This window comes from Rhinolophus sinicus, chromosome 18 (assembly GCF_057876585.1).
Source record: "Rhinolophus sinicus isolate RSI-liver-muscle chromosome 18, RSI-T2T, whole genome shotgun sequence".
NCBI classification, from domain to species: domain Eukaryota; kingdom Metazoa; phylum Chordata; class Mammalia; order Chiroptera; family Rhinolophidae; genus Rhinolophus; species Rhinolophus sinicus.
In genome coordinates this window covers 115,259,151-115,276,603 of record NC_142518.1, presented here as the reverse complement: position 1 = coordinate 115,276,603, position 17,453 = coordinate 115,259,151, and the positions used below count along the sequence as shown (strand labels likewise).

Here is a 17,453-nt window from a genome sequence, read left to right as displayed (position 1 = left end):
TGAGGCTGGCTAAAATGAGTGTTTAGCACAGAGAGCGCTAGGAACACCCTTTCGCCATGGCCACAGGTAGATATAAGGCAGGCACGTGGACCTGACGAGCTTGGTACTGCCCTGCGCTAATCCTGGGAGCACGATAAGGGGACAGCGACAGTTCAGTTGGCTCGCCACAGGAACTATTAGGAAGACCCCGTTCCCGTGCCCATGGAGAGGGGCTAAGAAACTAGGGCAGGGGTGTCCAAACTTTTTTCAACGTTTTTCACCAAGGGCCATATGCGGTAAAATACACAAACAGCTGGGCCACTCACTCGAGGTGAAGTACGTATTGCCTCACCTGGTTTAAGTAAACTAAATATATTTTTGGAATTTGCTGCGGGCCAATTAACAATGGATTGCGGGCTGCAGTTGGCCCGCGGGCCGCAGTTTGGACACCCCTGAACTAGCGTCTCAAGAGGTCGGAAAGGTTAACCTCCTTACGGAAGCTGCCGGCTCAGCACGTGGCCCTTACAGTTCCAGCCAAGCCTCTGGACTAGCCTGATCCTGCCTGCTTTCCTGTTCGTTGTTCCGTACAGAAACTTCAGAGCCAGGGCTGAGACTCTCCTGGGAGGGGCTGTGTTCTGAACGGGTGTGTGGACAGGCTAGGAGGGAGGAAGAAGGGCTGAGAAGTGAAACGTGTCTTGTTCTGGTCGCAGAGGGAAGAAGGGCAGGATGAGCTGTGCAGGAGATCGCAGGTTTCAGGATGGAAGGGAGGAGAACAGGGTGGGAGGTGTGAAGGGATGGTGAGGGCCACAGCGCCCATCCTACCTTGCATTGTGGACGGTTCCTACACTTGCTGGGATCACAGCTGCAGTCCACGCCGCAGTTGGACTTCTGTCTCCGGCATCCACACTGCTTGTTCCCACACCAGCCCTTACAGGAACACTGCCAAACAGGTTAGTGAAAAGACACATTACTGAAAGGGCCAGAAGACGAGTTGGAAGGGATTTCCCTTCACTTGCACACCTTGCTCAAAACATGGAGGCAACTGTACCAAACTTCTACCTCCTCATCGTCTCCTCTTAAGTCAAACAGTGATCAACACAAACCACCACAGGTTTACTAGGAACAAGTCAAGCCAGACAAATCCACTTGCTGACGGTATACTTGAAAGACACATCAGAGGGATGCCATACCAAGGCAGGGCCGCTGACAGGACTGTCCTGAGGAGTCCATGGACAAAGTGAAGGCCTGGGAGCGGGATGGCAGTGCAGTTAGGAATATTTAAGGACTGAGCACCGTCGCTCCACATCCTTAGCTCTAGCTTTGTCCCCAGCACTTTACTCACTCAGCATTTTAAGAAGCCACTGATGATGGGAACTAAAATCATTTACACTTGTATAGCACTTTACAGTTTTCAGAGTACTTTCATAGCGCACACGAACACAAAATCTTATTTGAATCTCATAACTGGTCTACAAGGTAGGCATATTAATCTGCTGTGACAACAACACAAAACTGGAAGGGTGATGAATAGGTAAGATCAGAATCACAAATCAAAAATATTTTGACAGGTGGGAATTCTGTGCTGAAAGTAAAAGAAAAGTTATAACAGGGATAAACATAAGTCTGGCATTTAGGTCCCTCCCAAGTCAGCCTTATAATATAATATGTGGGGAACACCTGGCTTAAAAGTAGTTTGTGCAAAAACGGCCTAGGGGTTTGAGGTGTCATCAAGTTCCAAGAGTCCACAGTGTGAATGGCTGTCCAAAAGCAAATGCACTCAGGCAGAAGTTTGGAGTTCAGGAATCATGGGGAGCAACTGCCAGACCCTGTTTTAAATAATGTAGTCTACTACAGGGCACCATCATTTTTTTTTTCAGGCATATCAAAGCACTGACAATGAAAAGTCCATTTGTGTCCCCAGCCCTCCCTTAACAAGTAAATCAGTACATATATAACCGAGGCCTGCTGTCTACCTTTGCCTGATCTCATTGGCCTGCCTCCCGCCCTCCCAGGGGCAAAGTCTCTTGCAGGAGGTGTTTATTGTTCCTGTGCATGCCTTTTACCACGTATGCATTTCCATCAAGAAATACAAGGCATTGTCTTACATGCTTCCCGACTTCACACACATGGCGTCTGCTGAATGTGAACACATCATTTTCACTCTAGGAACAGGCCGCTCTGTAGCCACACCCTTCAGCACCAGGTTTCACTTACCAACACGACCCAATACTCGTAGCTGACAGTCACATGTGCCGGGCCCTGGTAGGAGTCTCTGTGTGCATGAAACCCATTGAATCACTAAGCATGTCTCCTGTGGACACACTGGAGTTCACTGTGTGTGTGTTTTACAAAGAGGACATTAGGCAAAAAAGAGACCAGTGATGAGCATTATAGGAAGTGGTGTTGTAAGAGAAATGGTGGAAGGGCGTGGGATAGTTTCGCTTGGAACAAACAGGTGGCAGAGCTCACAGAATGCTGGGTTAGTCAGAAGAGGCTTCAGTGACCATCTAACGCCACAGGTCATGTATGAGTCACCTCTCATATCCCTGGTCTAATGATCCCAAGCTCTATTTATCTTGAGATGATAATGGTCTCTATGTAACTTCGGAGCACAGGAAACAATGTGGCTATCTGGAATGACACGGAACCAGTTCACCCCACTTTCACAGCGTAGTTGTTCAAACCCTGAGCATAATTTTTCCATCCCCGGCCCCCTCTGTCCAAATCCTCTCGAAGTGGAATGTACCTGGCTCCCTTAATAATTCAGCACGTGGCATGCTTTCCAAGAGTCCTCACCATCTTGGCACTAATTTGTCAAGTTCATCTTCATTGTGACGTCCAGAAACGCGCATAACTTTCTAGAGGTCGTGTGACGGTTGTGAAGTAGACTGATACAAACACCTCCTTTGTTATGAACCTAAGTCTTATTAACGAGGCATAAAATCACGGTAGTTTTTCTCCTTGTCATATCTTTGGGGATTCATACTGAATTTATAGTTTAAATTCAAGCCCTTACGTCTCTTTAATGACAACCATCATCACTTTCTGTAGTTATGAAGGTAAAATAACCCATAATAGCATCTTTCTTTCTGATTATGAGAATAATATATATATATGTATCACTTCATAAAACTTGAGAACCAAAACCATGATTTTTTAATATTTAATAGTTGTACATAGTATTTCATTGTGTGGAAATGTCAAGTCCCTGTGTTACATATTGACACTGTTTTGAAAGAAAATGTTTGCTATTATAAATCACAGCACCGCGCACACTCTGGGCCATAAATACAACCCAATCTTACCATGACTGACCAGACCCTCCATGATCCGGCCCCCGAGAACCCCTCTGAACTGACCTTGTACTACTCTCACCCTCTTCTCAACACACTCCAGCCACACTGGCCTTTCCAGCAGCTGCATTTTCTGTTGCCTTTTCCTGTGATGTTCTTCCTGATTCTTTTCCTGACTTGCTCCATCACTTTATTTAGATGTCAGCTTAAATCTCTCTTCTGCAGAGAGACCACATCCAAGCACTCTTCTAATGCTCTTCTCCAACCCTATCCTTCTCCACGACTTCACTCTATTTTCTGTTTATCTCTGTCCACCATCTAAAAGTATTTTGTTTTTCTGGTTACTCTGTGTCTCCACAAAAATGCCTTCTGTTTCACGAGGCCAAGGATCTTAGCTGTCTTGTTTGTTCAGTCTCAGCACCTAGAAACAGTGTCTGATACATCGTTAGGTGCTCAAAACAGATGTGTTGAGTGAATAAATATGTTTATATACCAATGACTATTTCCTTAGTATAAATTCTTATGTGTATAATTACTGGGCCAAAAGTCAGGATCATTTTTAAGGCTTCTGATACATCTTTTCATTGCCTTACAGAAAGGTCTACCAAATTTACATTCCTAATAGCAATAGACAGGAATGCCCTTCTTAGTCATACTTTCCAACATGGGATATTAAAATAAAACAAAATCTTTGCTTGTTTGAATGAACAGGGTAAAGGACAGATTTCTATCATGTGTCCCAGAGAGATCTCACCAGGATGACACCAATCCTTTGATTGCTGTAGGCTGGGTATGGTCCTCTGACCATTTGTAAATTCATCTATATGCCTCAAAAACACTGTTACCCTGTCTGTGTGTCTCCATTTTATCCAAAGGGATAACAGTATGAAAGTGGTATCTGAAAGGCTGCCATAAGGGAAAACACGTAGACTTTTACACAGCCCAGGCCCATTGGACAGCATACTTTAGCTCAACAAGGAACAACTTTCTAAAGGTTATGGAATACAGTGGGCTGCCCTGTGAGACGCCCCCTACGAGAAGTTTTCAAGCAATCAGGGGCTGGACAAACACCTGGCATGACAGAACAGTCATGACACACATGACAGATGTGCTCATATGAATGCCATGTGTACTGGCTATTAACTTCATCCTGTTCTGTCACACCAGGGCACAGATCAGAAGGTAAGAGAGGGAGCATGACCTTGCCACAGACACAACCTCAAATATAGATGAGTGCATGCGTGCGTGCATGCACGTGTGTGTATCACAACTGTGGGCAACCCACCAGCGTGTTCCAACACCACAGTCAAGCAGCACTGTAAGAGAGGGGCTCTTTATTATATAGAGTGGGGAGTAGAGCTGAAAGACCTCTGGGGCTCCTTTAAGCCAGTGGCTTTCAACCCTAATTTCATATAAGAAGTTTTTGGGGAGCTTTTCAGAAAGGCCAGGTCCCACCTCAGACCAATTAAATCAGCATATCTGGGGTGGGGTCCCAGGTTCCCTGTATTTAAAAGCTCCCATGGGGATTCTAATAAGCAGCCAGGGTCGAGAAGTGTGGCTTTACAGTGTGCAATTCTTCCAGCACTGATTTCAGTGTTATTTTGTATCTCAGAATGATAAGATCCAGTAAAAATTTTAACAAAGAATACCAGGCTAGGAATTAGAAGACTTTGGCCCTAGTCCAATATTCCATACTTGGCATGACCTTGGACAAGTCACCTCATCCAAGTTAATTTCCATTCTTTCATCACTAAGGTAGAGACAGGAATACCTGCTCCCTTTTTCTTTCTGCCAAAGGGGACAAATGAGAGTATCTGTAAAATACTTTAGTAATAATACCTGTATGACATTTTATCTGTCACAAGGTACGCCTGCATACATTCCTTCTTTGAACTTCTCAGATACCATACGACACTGTGTAAAGGTAGTATTATTAAAAGTCATTTGTTAAAAACAACAAAAATGAAACCATTTCTACCACTTTGGCTGCTACTTTGACTCAGGATATTAGTGCTGGAAGGGACCTTGTACATCTGTTCCAGTCTAATCCCTTCATTACACAGATAAGGAATCTGAGGCCCAGGGCGATTAAGTGACTTGCTTAAGGTCATCCAACTCATCTGTGGCAAACTCCAGATCAGAACCTATGTCCACCTGGCTTCTATGCTATCATGTTTTTAAACGACACCACACGGCCTGTCCCTCAGTATCTCCTTGGTACACATAGGGAACATGGCTGAGTGACGAAGCCAACTTTTTCAGCATTAGCTTTGGACAAGTCCTCATTTTGGTGCTGCTGCAGTCTCCTGTGCTGTCACGTAGTGATCACACCAACCCCCTTCAGCTGGGTGCAAACACCAGGATGGCCTTCACACAGACACCAAGTTCTACAGTGAACAGGTCTATGAGCTGTCTGAGCAAAGGGCAGGTATGGTACCCACGTACACAGTACTGTGAGCTCGTCCAAAGGGGGGTTCTACATTGTATGCCAGCTTGATCCCCTTCAAGCCCAGTTATGTTCTCTTCTCAAGTTATAAAATCAGGGGAAAAGCCTGGAAAAGAATAATCTCTCACTGCTTTAGACCTAGGATGTGTCATCGACAGCAAATGTTATTTACTCACAATTTTGTTTTACATATATAATTCCTTTTTAGGCTTAGGGCCACAGCGCTATATCACGTGTAATAAACTTTCCGCGAGGACGAGGATAGCTATATTTGCTTCCCATTCGGAAACTCCTCCCCCAGGGTTTCAGGCCGTCTCCCATGTGCTTTCGCGTGGACTTTTGAACTGTTTCCCATTGTTTAGCTGACCTTTTCAGCTGCATTGAGCTCAAGCTCTCCAATTCCAGCACAGTCCATGAATGTTTGTGGAGGAAGTGATCGAAAACCACACATGTTCTGCCCCGTTTCCTGTAAATGTCCTAACCCTCCGTCCCGCTGCTACTATTACTACCAACTCCTGGTCTCCCAGTTGCTCCCAAGATGTACTCCCCTTTCATCTTATAATGGAGCAATAGTCATTTCTCTCTTGGCATTTTCCCAAACACTACCTCCTTGGACTGGCTCGTAAGAAGCCCTCAGCGCACCGTCCTGAGATGAGGATGCTGAGGTCCTGTGGTGGCCTTCAATTTCTTCGCCTTGTTTCCCCATTAGATTATAAGGTCACCAAGGCTAAGGACGAGCTCCATGTCCCACTAAGAGCACAGGATACGCTGCCTTCCTGATGACACTATGCAAACGACTGAATGCCAGGTGACTGTCTACTTCTGATGACTGGTGTCTCTCTGGTGTTGTGGTTGTCTACAGCTCAATTCCCCGTTTGGTGCAACATCAGCTGAGGAAATCAAGTAACCTTCCAGGAAGCCAGCTAGGATCACTTGTGAACTGCTCTCTGAGCAGAATGTGGCTGCAGGGCACAGTGGGGTAGTAGTGAAGTTAATGTTTCAACATAAAACATGGAATTTGATAATTATGCAGGACTATCATCGTGTAAATAAATAAAGCATGTCTCAAAGACTGTTCTGACCAGCCTTCACTTGGTGTGTTAGATCTGAATTAGTAGCCTTTTCTCGAATTCTCATCGCCCCGTAGCCTAGTGAGCAAAATCCCAGTATTAGGCAAGGAAGATAAAGTTCCCGCTCAGCTTCTGGTCTGTACTTTTTACTGATATGACCGTGAAGGGCTAGAAACAAACTGGACTTGGAGTCACAATATTTGATTTCAAATACTGTCACTTGGTTATATGACCTCGGGCAAGGTCATTTCCCTCCCGTTGGTCTCAGATCCACCTATAAAATGCAAATAACAAATACCCCACTGGATTTTTTGTGACAATGAAAAGAGATAACACATATGAACATGGTTTATAAACTGTAAAGTGCTATAAAAATGTAAAGGATTGTTATGTGGAACCAGCCTCAAGAAATGGCATAGAACACTATGCTTCCTGTTCTGATTGGGAAAGGCCTGCGAACATGAAGAGAGCCTCCCTGTGCACTCAGGCAGCCCTTTCTAGTAGCCCCGGATTCTGTACCGAGCTGGCCCTTCCGTGGAGCCAGTGCCCTTCACTGGGACGTAGGGGCTCGGGAACAGGGCGTGGCGGTGAAGACCAATGACTAGAACCCCTGACAGAGATGAGAGCTGCCTCCTACCCCTTGGATGTTCTTCTTGGACACCTTGATTAATTTTGTTGGCTTCCATTCCTCATCCTCCCCGTCGTCACCATCGCTGTCCTCAGGCTCGTTCACAGAATGCTCTAAACAATATTTTAAGTCCTCGATGTCCATGCTTTGATCCGAAAACTTCTCTTTAAAACGGGAAGGTCTGGGCTAAGAACAAACGTTTGGAATAGTTATTTACTAAAAATTAAAAACTAACACGTGGATCAGAACTTCCCAGTCGCTGTTGCCAGCCACACCCCCAGAGGCAAGATTTCAGCCTCCCTCAGATACAGCCCACTTGGCTTTGGCCTTTGGCCTTGTAGAGTCTTTGAAGGGCTAGACACTGAAGGGGAACAGGGTGAGCAGTCTGAGCAAGGAGGGGCTCACGCATGAAGAGATAAGTGTCTTTGGACGGACAGCTGAACACGGCTCTTGCATTCTGCTTCCCTCCTCAGCTGTGTTACATAATCCTGTACACGGCCCAGAGGCAGCCTTCCAGGGAGGCATACGGCTTACTTTCCTCAAGACTGTGCTAGAGCTTTAGCGAGATGCTCGAATATGGGTTTTCCCTCTCAACCTCTTCTAAAAGGCGATTTTAGCACCCCCATTCCAAAGTTTGGCTATGCGGAAGAATCGCAGGCACTGAGCAGTTTACCTTAGGTGGGATATATTCAAAAGAAGAGTCTGGAGAACGAAGAATATCCTTAGGAAGAGCAGGGTTCTGTTTGCTGGCTACTTGGAGAAGAGTCAGTTTCTATTTGAAAAGAAGAGACAAAGGGCAGCTTCCGAGAGTGCTCACGGCTGAAACATAAAGATTCTCGAGCCAGCTTCCTTTTAAACCACACTTAAGCAGGGTGGGGTGATGGTGGAAGTCGGTTGCAGGATTCCCGCTTTACCAGATCAGTATTAGATTCAGAAAAGAGCAAATTAAAACATGTGTGTTTATACCATTTTGAAATGCACGTGAGCATGTCACATGGAAATTCAATCGGGACTTTATCAATACGATAGAGTCAAGTTCACACTCAGGGTCACTTCCAAGAACTGGCCTCAGCTGCAACGGGGTCTCGTTTGGTGGGTGGAAAGATGCCTTACCTGCTTGATGATTTCATTTTCTTGGAGAAGCTGCTGATTTTGTGCGCACATTTCTCGCATCTTCTCAAGTTCTTCATCCTATTTCCAGAGAGTGCAGTGATAGGTGGGATAATTTTGGGCATTGCATGTGGGTTACCAAACAACTCACATAGATGAAAACATACTGCTGCCAAGCTGATGGCAGCAGATGGTTTTTGCACAGCAGGCATTGGCACCCGGAAAAAATGCGATTGCTACCAGTTCTTAGGTGTCCCAAATGCCACTTCCATCCCAACGCTCACAAGCAGCCCTGACTGCACTCGTAGAAACCGTTCCTTACTCTTTTCCGTTCTCTAGCCTCACCTCACATCCCTTATTCACACCAGGATGCAGATTAGAAAACCCACATGGACAGCGCTGCTTCCCTGTTCACCATTGTTAACACAGATCAGGCAGTTTATTTGCTACTCTAATAATAAGGCCGATTAAGCTTCCTGGCACTTAGCACAGATCCATGTATACGACCTTAAGTAGTTTGGTTCTACTTCCATGGGAGGGACCAAGAAAACCATAGAGACCGGTAGTTCAGGAAAAAGATTCTAAGTTGGATAAAACAGTGCCCCAACATGCTACGAAAGGGCGTGGTGTCCCCAGTGTTGGGAAGAAATTCAGACCCCAGGCAGTTTACAAACATGTCAGTTCTTAGCTCAGAAGAACAGGCGCAGGAAGAGATAGCTGAATGCCCCTAGCAATCTACTGCATGATTTAATTTTCTCAACTGTTTAGAGCTCAGGGTCAAGGCAAAAAAAACAGGAGGCCTCAAAGACTGGTATGGAGTATGTGCTGTCACTTCTGTACCAAAAAGCAGGTGATTCTATGGGGGGGCGACATTCTAAATAGCCCTAACTTGATCAACTAGGGCCAAAAAGCAGCAACGTTTACCACTCTCAACCTCTTTTCAGCAGCTCAGGACAGCTGCAAGTACAATGGTGTTAGCGGGATAGGACTCTGGTCAGGCCTGTGGAAGCCATCTCTAGAAAATGTCGTCCCATCTTACCTGACATTTCAGTGTGCTCCACAGCTGTTGTTCCTTTTCACTGACTGACTCCTCCAGCTGCTTCTCTGCCATTTGGCTTTGCTGCAGCTGGCTGAGAAGGTACAGCACCTGAAGAGACACAACCCAAGGGGACCGAAGGAGTAAGAGAAAGGAACTGTGGCGTTGTCCAAGCAGGGGCCCATGTGACTGCTCTGTGATGCAGCAGTAAACTGTTCTCTTTGCTCTCACGGCACATTATCTTGGTATTAAATATGGAGGTTTAATGCCGGTGTCACTGGGATGTGTCAACTTACACAAGTCATTTCTCTCTGTCTCACGTTTCTTATTTGCCAAATTGGCAAAGACAACATGGTGTTCTGACCGCAAGTTCAGACCCCCACTACTTTTTAAACTAACAACAAAAAGCAGTGACAATTTATTCCTCAGTTTACCTTCTCCTGGTGCTGCTGCTCTACTCTGACCAGCTCTGCCTGGAACTCTGTCTCTCTTTCAGCGAAGTGATTTCTTTCCTCAAAGAGCATCTTCTGTAAGTCAGTGCAACTGGCCTTGTTCTGTTTCAGGATGCTTTCAAGCTTGCTGACCTGTATTTTGGAGGAGACCAGCTGGAAGGGATAAAAGATCGGTTTACTTGGAGAATGTTCACCTTCCCCACTCATCAGGCAGGCAAATGTCAGCTTTCTTGAAATGCACTGAGAAAAGATCCTCCACATCCAAGACCATTCTTATTTTGGCATGTCACATGGATTCCACCACTAATTATAACACCACCACCCAGGCCAACGGCCCATATTTCTGCTGAGATAGCTAACTTCAACCTAGAGGTCACCAGTGAGGTCACTTCATCTCTCGCTCTGACTCAAGTCAAGAATAAACTGAACACAAACTGTATCAGACAACTCCAAATTCTGGTACTTAAGAAGTTCTTCCTTCATTCTAAAGAGAAATCCATACGACACACCCTTCTGGCCAAATGTCTGTGTTCACGCATCGAAACTCATAGACACGTTAGCCGAGACTGTAGGCTAGATTGATATCTCATGCTGGCCTAGTTTTATATTCTCTACTAGCCCAGATGGTGAACGTCACAAACACCCGTGCTCACAAGACTAATCAGGATTTCTTTAGGACGACAAATGTGCTAAGCCAACACAAAATGCAGAAAGGATAGCATTGCTCAGACTTGCACAGTTGGAGTGTGTATGCTTGTCTCAAGTGAAAACGCCTCAATCACCACAGGATCAAATTTAATTCCTCTTGTGACAACGTAAGATAATAGATTATCTTAAGGTCAGTAAAGACAGATATTCCTTAAGATGAATCTTAGGTTTTCTCTTTCCTGGGTTGTGTGAAACTTTTGAATATACAACTCAGAGGTGCTTTACCAAGTGTGCTGTACAACAGCTTTGGCTTCACTAGTGGCAAATGTTTATGGAGCACTTGCTCTATGGCAGGCACGACAGGGATCAATTTGCAAGTCATGCCATGTTTTCTTAAGTGACGGCACTTACTGGCTCACAGCAACTTTTCCCGGTAAAACTATTTCTCTAATAGTGCCATTGTGCTTCCACACCATGAAAGGTGGCAATAACATGGACCATACTCCAGGCTAACATCTTATTTCAACCTACCGATCCAGACCCCTAATTGCTGGGAGGAAAAGCGATATTTACCTCTCCAATTAAATATTTCAGGGCGCACTTGGCTTCCAGAATGGTGGCGATATTCTCCCAACGCTGTTTTGGCCTGTCTTCACTTTCTGCATCGAGCAGCTTCTGCTGTAAGTCAGCAATCTGAGCGCTCCTGCAGGGAGAGAAAGAAGGAAAGAGGTATCCGTTAGATACCATTTAAATAATGATTTGGTCATCTGCTTAGGATGTGTGCTCAGCAGCTGGTGGATGTACTGTCTCAAATCCTGTTACAAAGGGACTCCAAAGACTATCCAAATGGTTTCACATTAATAAATCCTGCTTGAAATAAAGGGATCATACACTGGCACCTGCAAAGATTTGTTTTAGTAAGGCTTATGCTGTAGTGCATGGACTGTAAAGTGACTTCGTCTTGAGGCCACGGAAGCTCAGATTGTGATGTGGTGGCTCACCTATGCAAGGACAAGATTCAGGTTGGATCTTGGAAGGGAAAAAAATCTCCAAAGAACAAACAGGTAGACATCCTTTGCTGGAATCGAATACCAAATCGACACCTATGGCCGGTGTGGTGAGAGGTTACCTTGAAGTGCCTGCCACAAGACTGAGAAGGTTCTAATAAGACTAGATACCTTAACCCTAGTTATAGCTTCCAGATACCTTACAATCAAGTATGGCCTGAGACCAAGGTCTACACATTTCAGTTTCATTAACAGCTTCCTTCTCGAACTTACTACGTGACGCAGTGCTATGTAAGGTATTATAAAGAAGATGGGTATGAGAATAATCTAACATTGCAGTTCTCAAAGTTGTAGGTCTCAGGACCCCTTTACACTCTTCAAAATTATTGAGGACCTCTAAGAAAGTCTGTTCATATGTATGTTATACCTATAGATATTCACGTATTAGGAAGTAAAACTGAGAAAAAATATTAAGTGATTCACTTAAAACAACAATAATCCACTATACATTAACATAGTTTATGAAAAATAACATTTTCCAAAATAAATAAAATACTAATTTAGTGAGAAGAGAGGGATTGTTTTCCTTTTTTTACAAAGCTCTGTAATATTTGGCTTGGTAGAAGACAGCTGGATTGTCACACATCCCTCTGCATTCAGTCTTTTGTGACATGTTCTGGGGGATGTGAATGAAGACAATCTGGCCTCCCATGGACAAGAAGCTGGACAAGGGAGGAGCATCTTAATACCTTTTCAGATAACTGTGGCTATTCTTCTTGGAGACTACACCCGCCCCAACAAGTGACAGCTCCTTAAGAGCGAGTTGAAACGTGGAACCGGAAACCATTATTAATACACTTTTCTTATTCTCTTACATTAAACTCTGTTGGTCTATCTTGCAATCGGAATGGATCTTTTACCCATACACGATTCTGTCACATGTCACTTGGACAACACTGACACATGCAGAGCCTCCAAATGTTAACACATTTCACTATACAATACAGAACAGTACAATTGTTACTACCACTACTGGTCTCGTCAGAAAAGTTAAGAAAAACTGTCAAGCCCATGTTGGCGGAGATACATTTTCTGAAATTCTGATTTTCACTTGAAAGTTCCCATTTTCCTTCGGTGACAAACACTGTCAGTTGTCTTCCTCGAAGCGACAGGCTCCCTCGGTTCATTTCTGAGAACATGTCTGCCAGGTACCCAGGTCTGAATAACCGGAGCCTGTGTGTCCATTGTTCTTTCAAGCAGAAAGGATGCTGCACGCACGCAAACAAAGGCTGGCTGGGTTCCCCCCAAACAACCACACACACGCTTCCCCCCGAGACAACTGCCAGACTTCCGCATGCAGCTCAAGTGCTTTATGTGTTCTCCATGGTCCGTCACACAGAATACTCAGGAGCGCTGAGCTCAAGGGTCCAGACATAAGGAAATGATCAGTTTTTACTGCTTCCTCGAAGCCATTCTTACGTAAGACAGGCTTTTTAAAAAGTGAGTGTGTGCTGCTCAAGTATGCAGTGACCACTAGTATGGGTTGGTGGCACGGCTTTGATTCCAGCTACGGTACCAGCAGTTTTGTCCACTGTTGCTTTTGCACTGTCATGGCAAAAAAGGTCTTAATATTATGAAAATAGTTCTGATTGTTCAGACTCCCTGAAAGGGTCTCAGAGACCCTTAGGGGTTTGTGGACCACAGTTTGAGAACCCTGGTCTAATATACAGTCCTTTCCTTCAACAATCTTACAATCTTTCTAGAGTGACAAGACTCATTAATATGAAACAATTAATAAATATAAAGATAGATAACACATATCACCTGCATCACATGATTGAATACTGTACATTCTGAAGGAGTTCAGAGAAGAGGAAGGCTAGTGAGGGATGAAAAGTCACGGAGAGCTTCTTGGAAGTTGTTGTCTATCATATGCCCTTTCCTGTCTTCTCTGACAATTCATGTCCCTTCACTATTTCAAAATTTAGGAAAAACCTCTTGATTAAACTCACCTCTGTCACCAAGTAATTGCCCTCTACTTGGCAGCTGCCCTCTGTTTAAGTAATCATTTACTTATGCACAGAGCTATGTAGGTAAATGTTTAAGCCCCAGCACTTAAAAAACCAGACCTGATTTGTAGCTTTTGCTAGTTTCTGTGGTGTAAATACATTCACCGTAACCAATTGTAAGCTATCAATGGTTTACAACATTCCCGAAATGTTAACAAATGATTCCAAGACATTGTACTATTTCCACTTGAGAGCAAAGGTGACACCATCCATGGTTTCTATATATCCTAACTGCATCCAGTGCAGCACAAAGCAGAAACTCAAATGCTAAGGGACTTACAGATGTATCCAAAGATTAACAGATGGTATGTGTTGCTAAAAACAAATTAAATGACCTCCAAGGTCTTCTGGGCAATAAAATTCTATTATATTAAGACACTAAAATCTCTGTCAAAGTTCTGTTCCTTTTAGAGTTCAGATACTTAGAAAAGAGTAACAGTGATCAGAGAGGCTGTGTAGCATTACTTCTGGTCTCACAGCCAGGAAGGCAGAAAGAAAAGAACACTCATTGAGTGCTTCTAAAATGCCAGGCACTGTGTTATATACTTTATTACCAATCTCACTTACTGCTCAGGATAACTGCCTATTTGTTATATTTAATGCAGTTCGCTGATGATCGCCAAGGTTCTCCTCCCTCTACATTGTTGTTTTTCTGATATCATTTCTTGAGTTCCTCTAAAGTTTGTTTTTGGTCAGTTCTACACTTCAGAGATAATACTGCATCAAAAATTGTGGTGCAGAGGACAACCAAGATGGCACAGTAGGTAAACGCTGTGTTTACCTTCTCTCACAACCACATCAAAATTACAACTAATCTACAAAACAACCATTATTGAGAATCGGCTAAAATCAAGCTGAACTGAAGCCCTACAACTAAGGACGTGCAGAAGAAGCCATGTACAGACTGGTAGGAGGGGCAGAGATGCGGAACAGGCTGGTCCCACACCCGGGTGTGACCATTAAAGATCAGGAGTGGTATTTCAGCTGTGGGGTTCCTCCCCCATCCCCTATAGGAGCAAGAGATCCAAGCTCCATCCCAGCCTAGGGTTCCAGTGCTGGGGGGGGAAGAAGTCCCCATAATTTTTGGTTGTGAAAACCAGAGGACATTGTGAGTGAGTGAGACTGAGTGCGGCTGCACTCACAGGTGTTACTCTGAAAGGGACCGCGCACGGACTTAACCCACCAACAGAATCACTCACTCTGAGCTCCAGCACTGGGGCAGCAGCTGGAAAGGCAGCAGGGATAAATGGTGGGGAACTGAGTTGTCTGGCTTAGGATGGGGGCTGGAGAGGTGGCTTTCTACTGTTCGGGGAAGCTGGTGGAGGTCACTGTTTCTTTGTTGAGCTCTCTTGCCTCCCGACGTGCGAACACAGGTGGCTGCCATTTTCGGGTCTCCGCTGTTCATTTGCCTTGCACTGGACATTCGAGACCTGGCCCTGCCCAACTTTTGGGCACACCCAGGCCGTTTCCAGTGGCTTTTTCATGCAGACCGCCTGCCTTGACTCAAGCTGCATACTTTCCTAGACTCTCAAAGGTTCGCGGAACCCAGACAAGCAGCATCCGGCTTGAGTGTGTCCTGTACCTCTGGCTGAGCAGCCCTAAGTTGGCACCAGCGGCAGCCGACCTTGGTTCATGGCTTTGCCTCTCAAGGAGCTTCCAAGCACAGCACGGGCAGCAGACATCTGTGGATTTCTTTGTGCCTCTTGCCAGGTGGCTCACGGTGGGACACGTGCTGTGGCTGAACTTGACCTACAGCAGATTCCTTCCAAGGTGGTCCTGGGGCTGGTGCCCATGGTGGCCAGCTTCAACATGAGCTGGAGCATCACCCAGCCGCCTCCAAGGACGACACACCCAAGGGTACATTGGGCAGGCACCAGAGTCCTGCTGAGGCAGATCCTGCTCCACAGGGTCAGCCCCTGCACAACAACTCTTCCACTGTAGTCATGGCCAGTCCTCACAACCAGTGAGCCCAAGGGTCAGTCCCTCCTACTGACATGCAGTTATCACCCAAGGCTCAACTACAAGAGGAGGGCACACACAACCCACACAAGGGACACACCTGGAGCGTGTCACTCAGGTGACCAGAAAGACTATGCTACTGAAGCCCACAGCACACCTACTACATAAGGCCACTCTACTAAAACCAGAAAACATAGCAGCGCTACCTAATACATAGAAACAAACACAGGGAGGCAACCAAAATGGGAAGACAAAGAAACATGTCCCAAATAAAAGAACAGAACAAAGCTCCAGAAAAAGGACGAAGTTAAATGGAGATAAGCAATCTGTCAGACACAGAGTTCCAAACACTGGTTAGAAGAATGCTCAATGATTTCAGGGAGAGCATAGGAAGCATAAAAATGAGATGAAAACCATAAAAAAGAACAAGTCAGAAATAAAGCATACAATGATGGAAATGAAGAATATATTACAGGGAATTAACAGTAGATTAGATGAAGCAGAGGATCCAACCAGTGATGTAGCAGTAGATAAGGTAGCAGAAAACACCCAACCAGAACAGCAAAAAGAAAAAAAGAATTCAAAAAATTGAGGAGAGTTTAATGGGCCTCTGTGACAACATCAAGTGTACCAACATTTGCATTATAGAGGTACCAGAAGGAGAAGAGTGAAAGCAAGGAATTGAAAACCTATTTGAAGAAATAATGACAGAAAACTTCCCTAACCTGGTAAAGGAAATGGACATACAAGCCCAGGAAGCACAGAGCGTCCCAAACAAGATGAACCCAAAGAGGCCAACACCAAGACACATGATAAGTAAAATGCCAAAGGCCAAATACAAAGAGAGAATCTTAAAAGCAGCAAGAGAAAAGCAGTTAGTTACCTACAAGGGAGACACCATAAAACTATCAGCTGATTTCTCAGCAGAAACCTTGCAGGCCAGAAGGGATTGGCAGGAAATATTCCAAGTGATGAAAACCAACGACATACAATCAAGATTGCTCTACCCAGTGAGGCTGTCATTTAGAATTGAAGGACAGATAAGGTGCTTCCCATACAATAAAAAGCTGAAGGAGTTCATCACAACCAAACCAGCATTACAAAGAATCTTCGAGGGACATCTTTAAGAAGGGAGGGGGGTTAAGGATGGGTGAAAGGGGAAGGGATTAAGAAGTACAAATTGGTTGTTACACAGTAGTCATGGGGATGTCGGGTATAGCATAAGGGATATAGTCAATAATATTGTAATCACTAGGTATGGTCCAGATAGGTACTAGATCTATCAGGGTGATAGATGGGAATGGGGTTGGAGGCAGGGTGAAAAAGGTGAAGGCATTAAGAAATACAAATTGGTAATTAATACAGTAGGGGGAATATAATCAACAATGTTGTAAAGGTCATGTAAGGTGCCACATGGGCACTGGACTTATCAGGGGGATCACGACATAGACTGTGTAGATGCCTGACCAATGCACTATACACCTGAAGCTGAAGTAGAATAATATTGAGTGTCAACTATAACTACACATATAGGTATATAATCACGGGATGTGGAGTACAGCATAGGGAAGATAGTCGATGGTATTGTAACAGCTATATACAATGTCAGAGGGGTAGTAGCTCGACGGGCGTGTTATCTCTTTATGAGGGGTTTAAATGTCTATTACGTTGCTTTGTACACCTGAAACTAATAAAAAAAAATTATGGCGCAGCATAATGAGCTTGGTTTTTGGAGCAGACGAAGCGGGTCCCAAAT

The 17,453-nt window shown here is 44.7% G+C and overlaps 1 protein-coding gene across 6 annotated transcripts in view; it reads right to left on the bottom strand.

The window, feature by feature from the left end:
- KIF4A (kinesin family member 4A) overlaps positions 1-17,453 on the bottom strand; it is a 91,711-nt gene that overhangs the window by 1,846 nt on the left and 72,412 nt on the right. For all 6 annotated transcript variants that reach the window (XM_074323590.2, XM_019748006.3, XM_074323588.2 and 3 more), the window contains 7 exons: positions 11,236-11,365; positions 9,997-10,167; positions 9,566-9,673; positions 8,530-8,607; positions 8,090-8,188; positions 7,426-7,602; positions 802-918 (listed from right to left, as the gene is read on the bottom strand). In XM_074323590.2, coding sequence (XP_074179691.1) covers positions 802-918; positions 7,426-7,602; positions 8,090-8,188; positions 8,530-8,607; positions 9,566-9,673; positions 9,997-10,167; positions 11,236-11,365 — 880 coding nt within the window. The remainder of the gene's footprint in view (positions 1-801; positions 919-7,425; positions 7,603-8,089; positions 8,189-8,529; positions 8,608-9,565; positions 9,674-9,996; positions 10,168-11,235; positions 11,366-17,453) is intronic.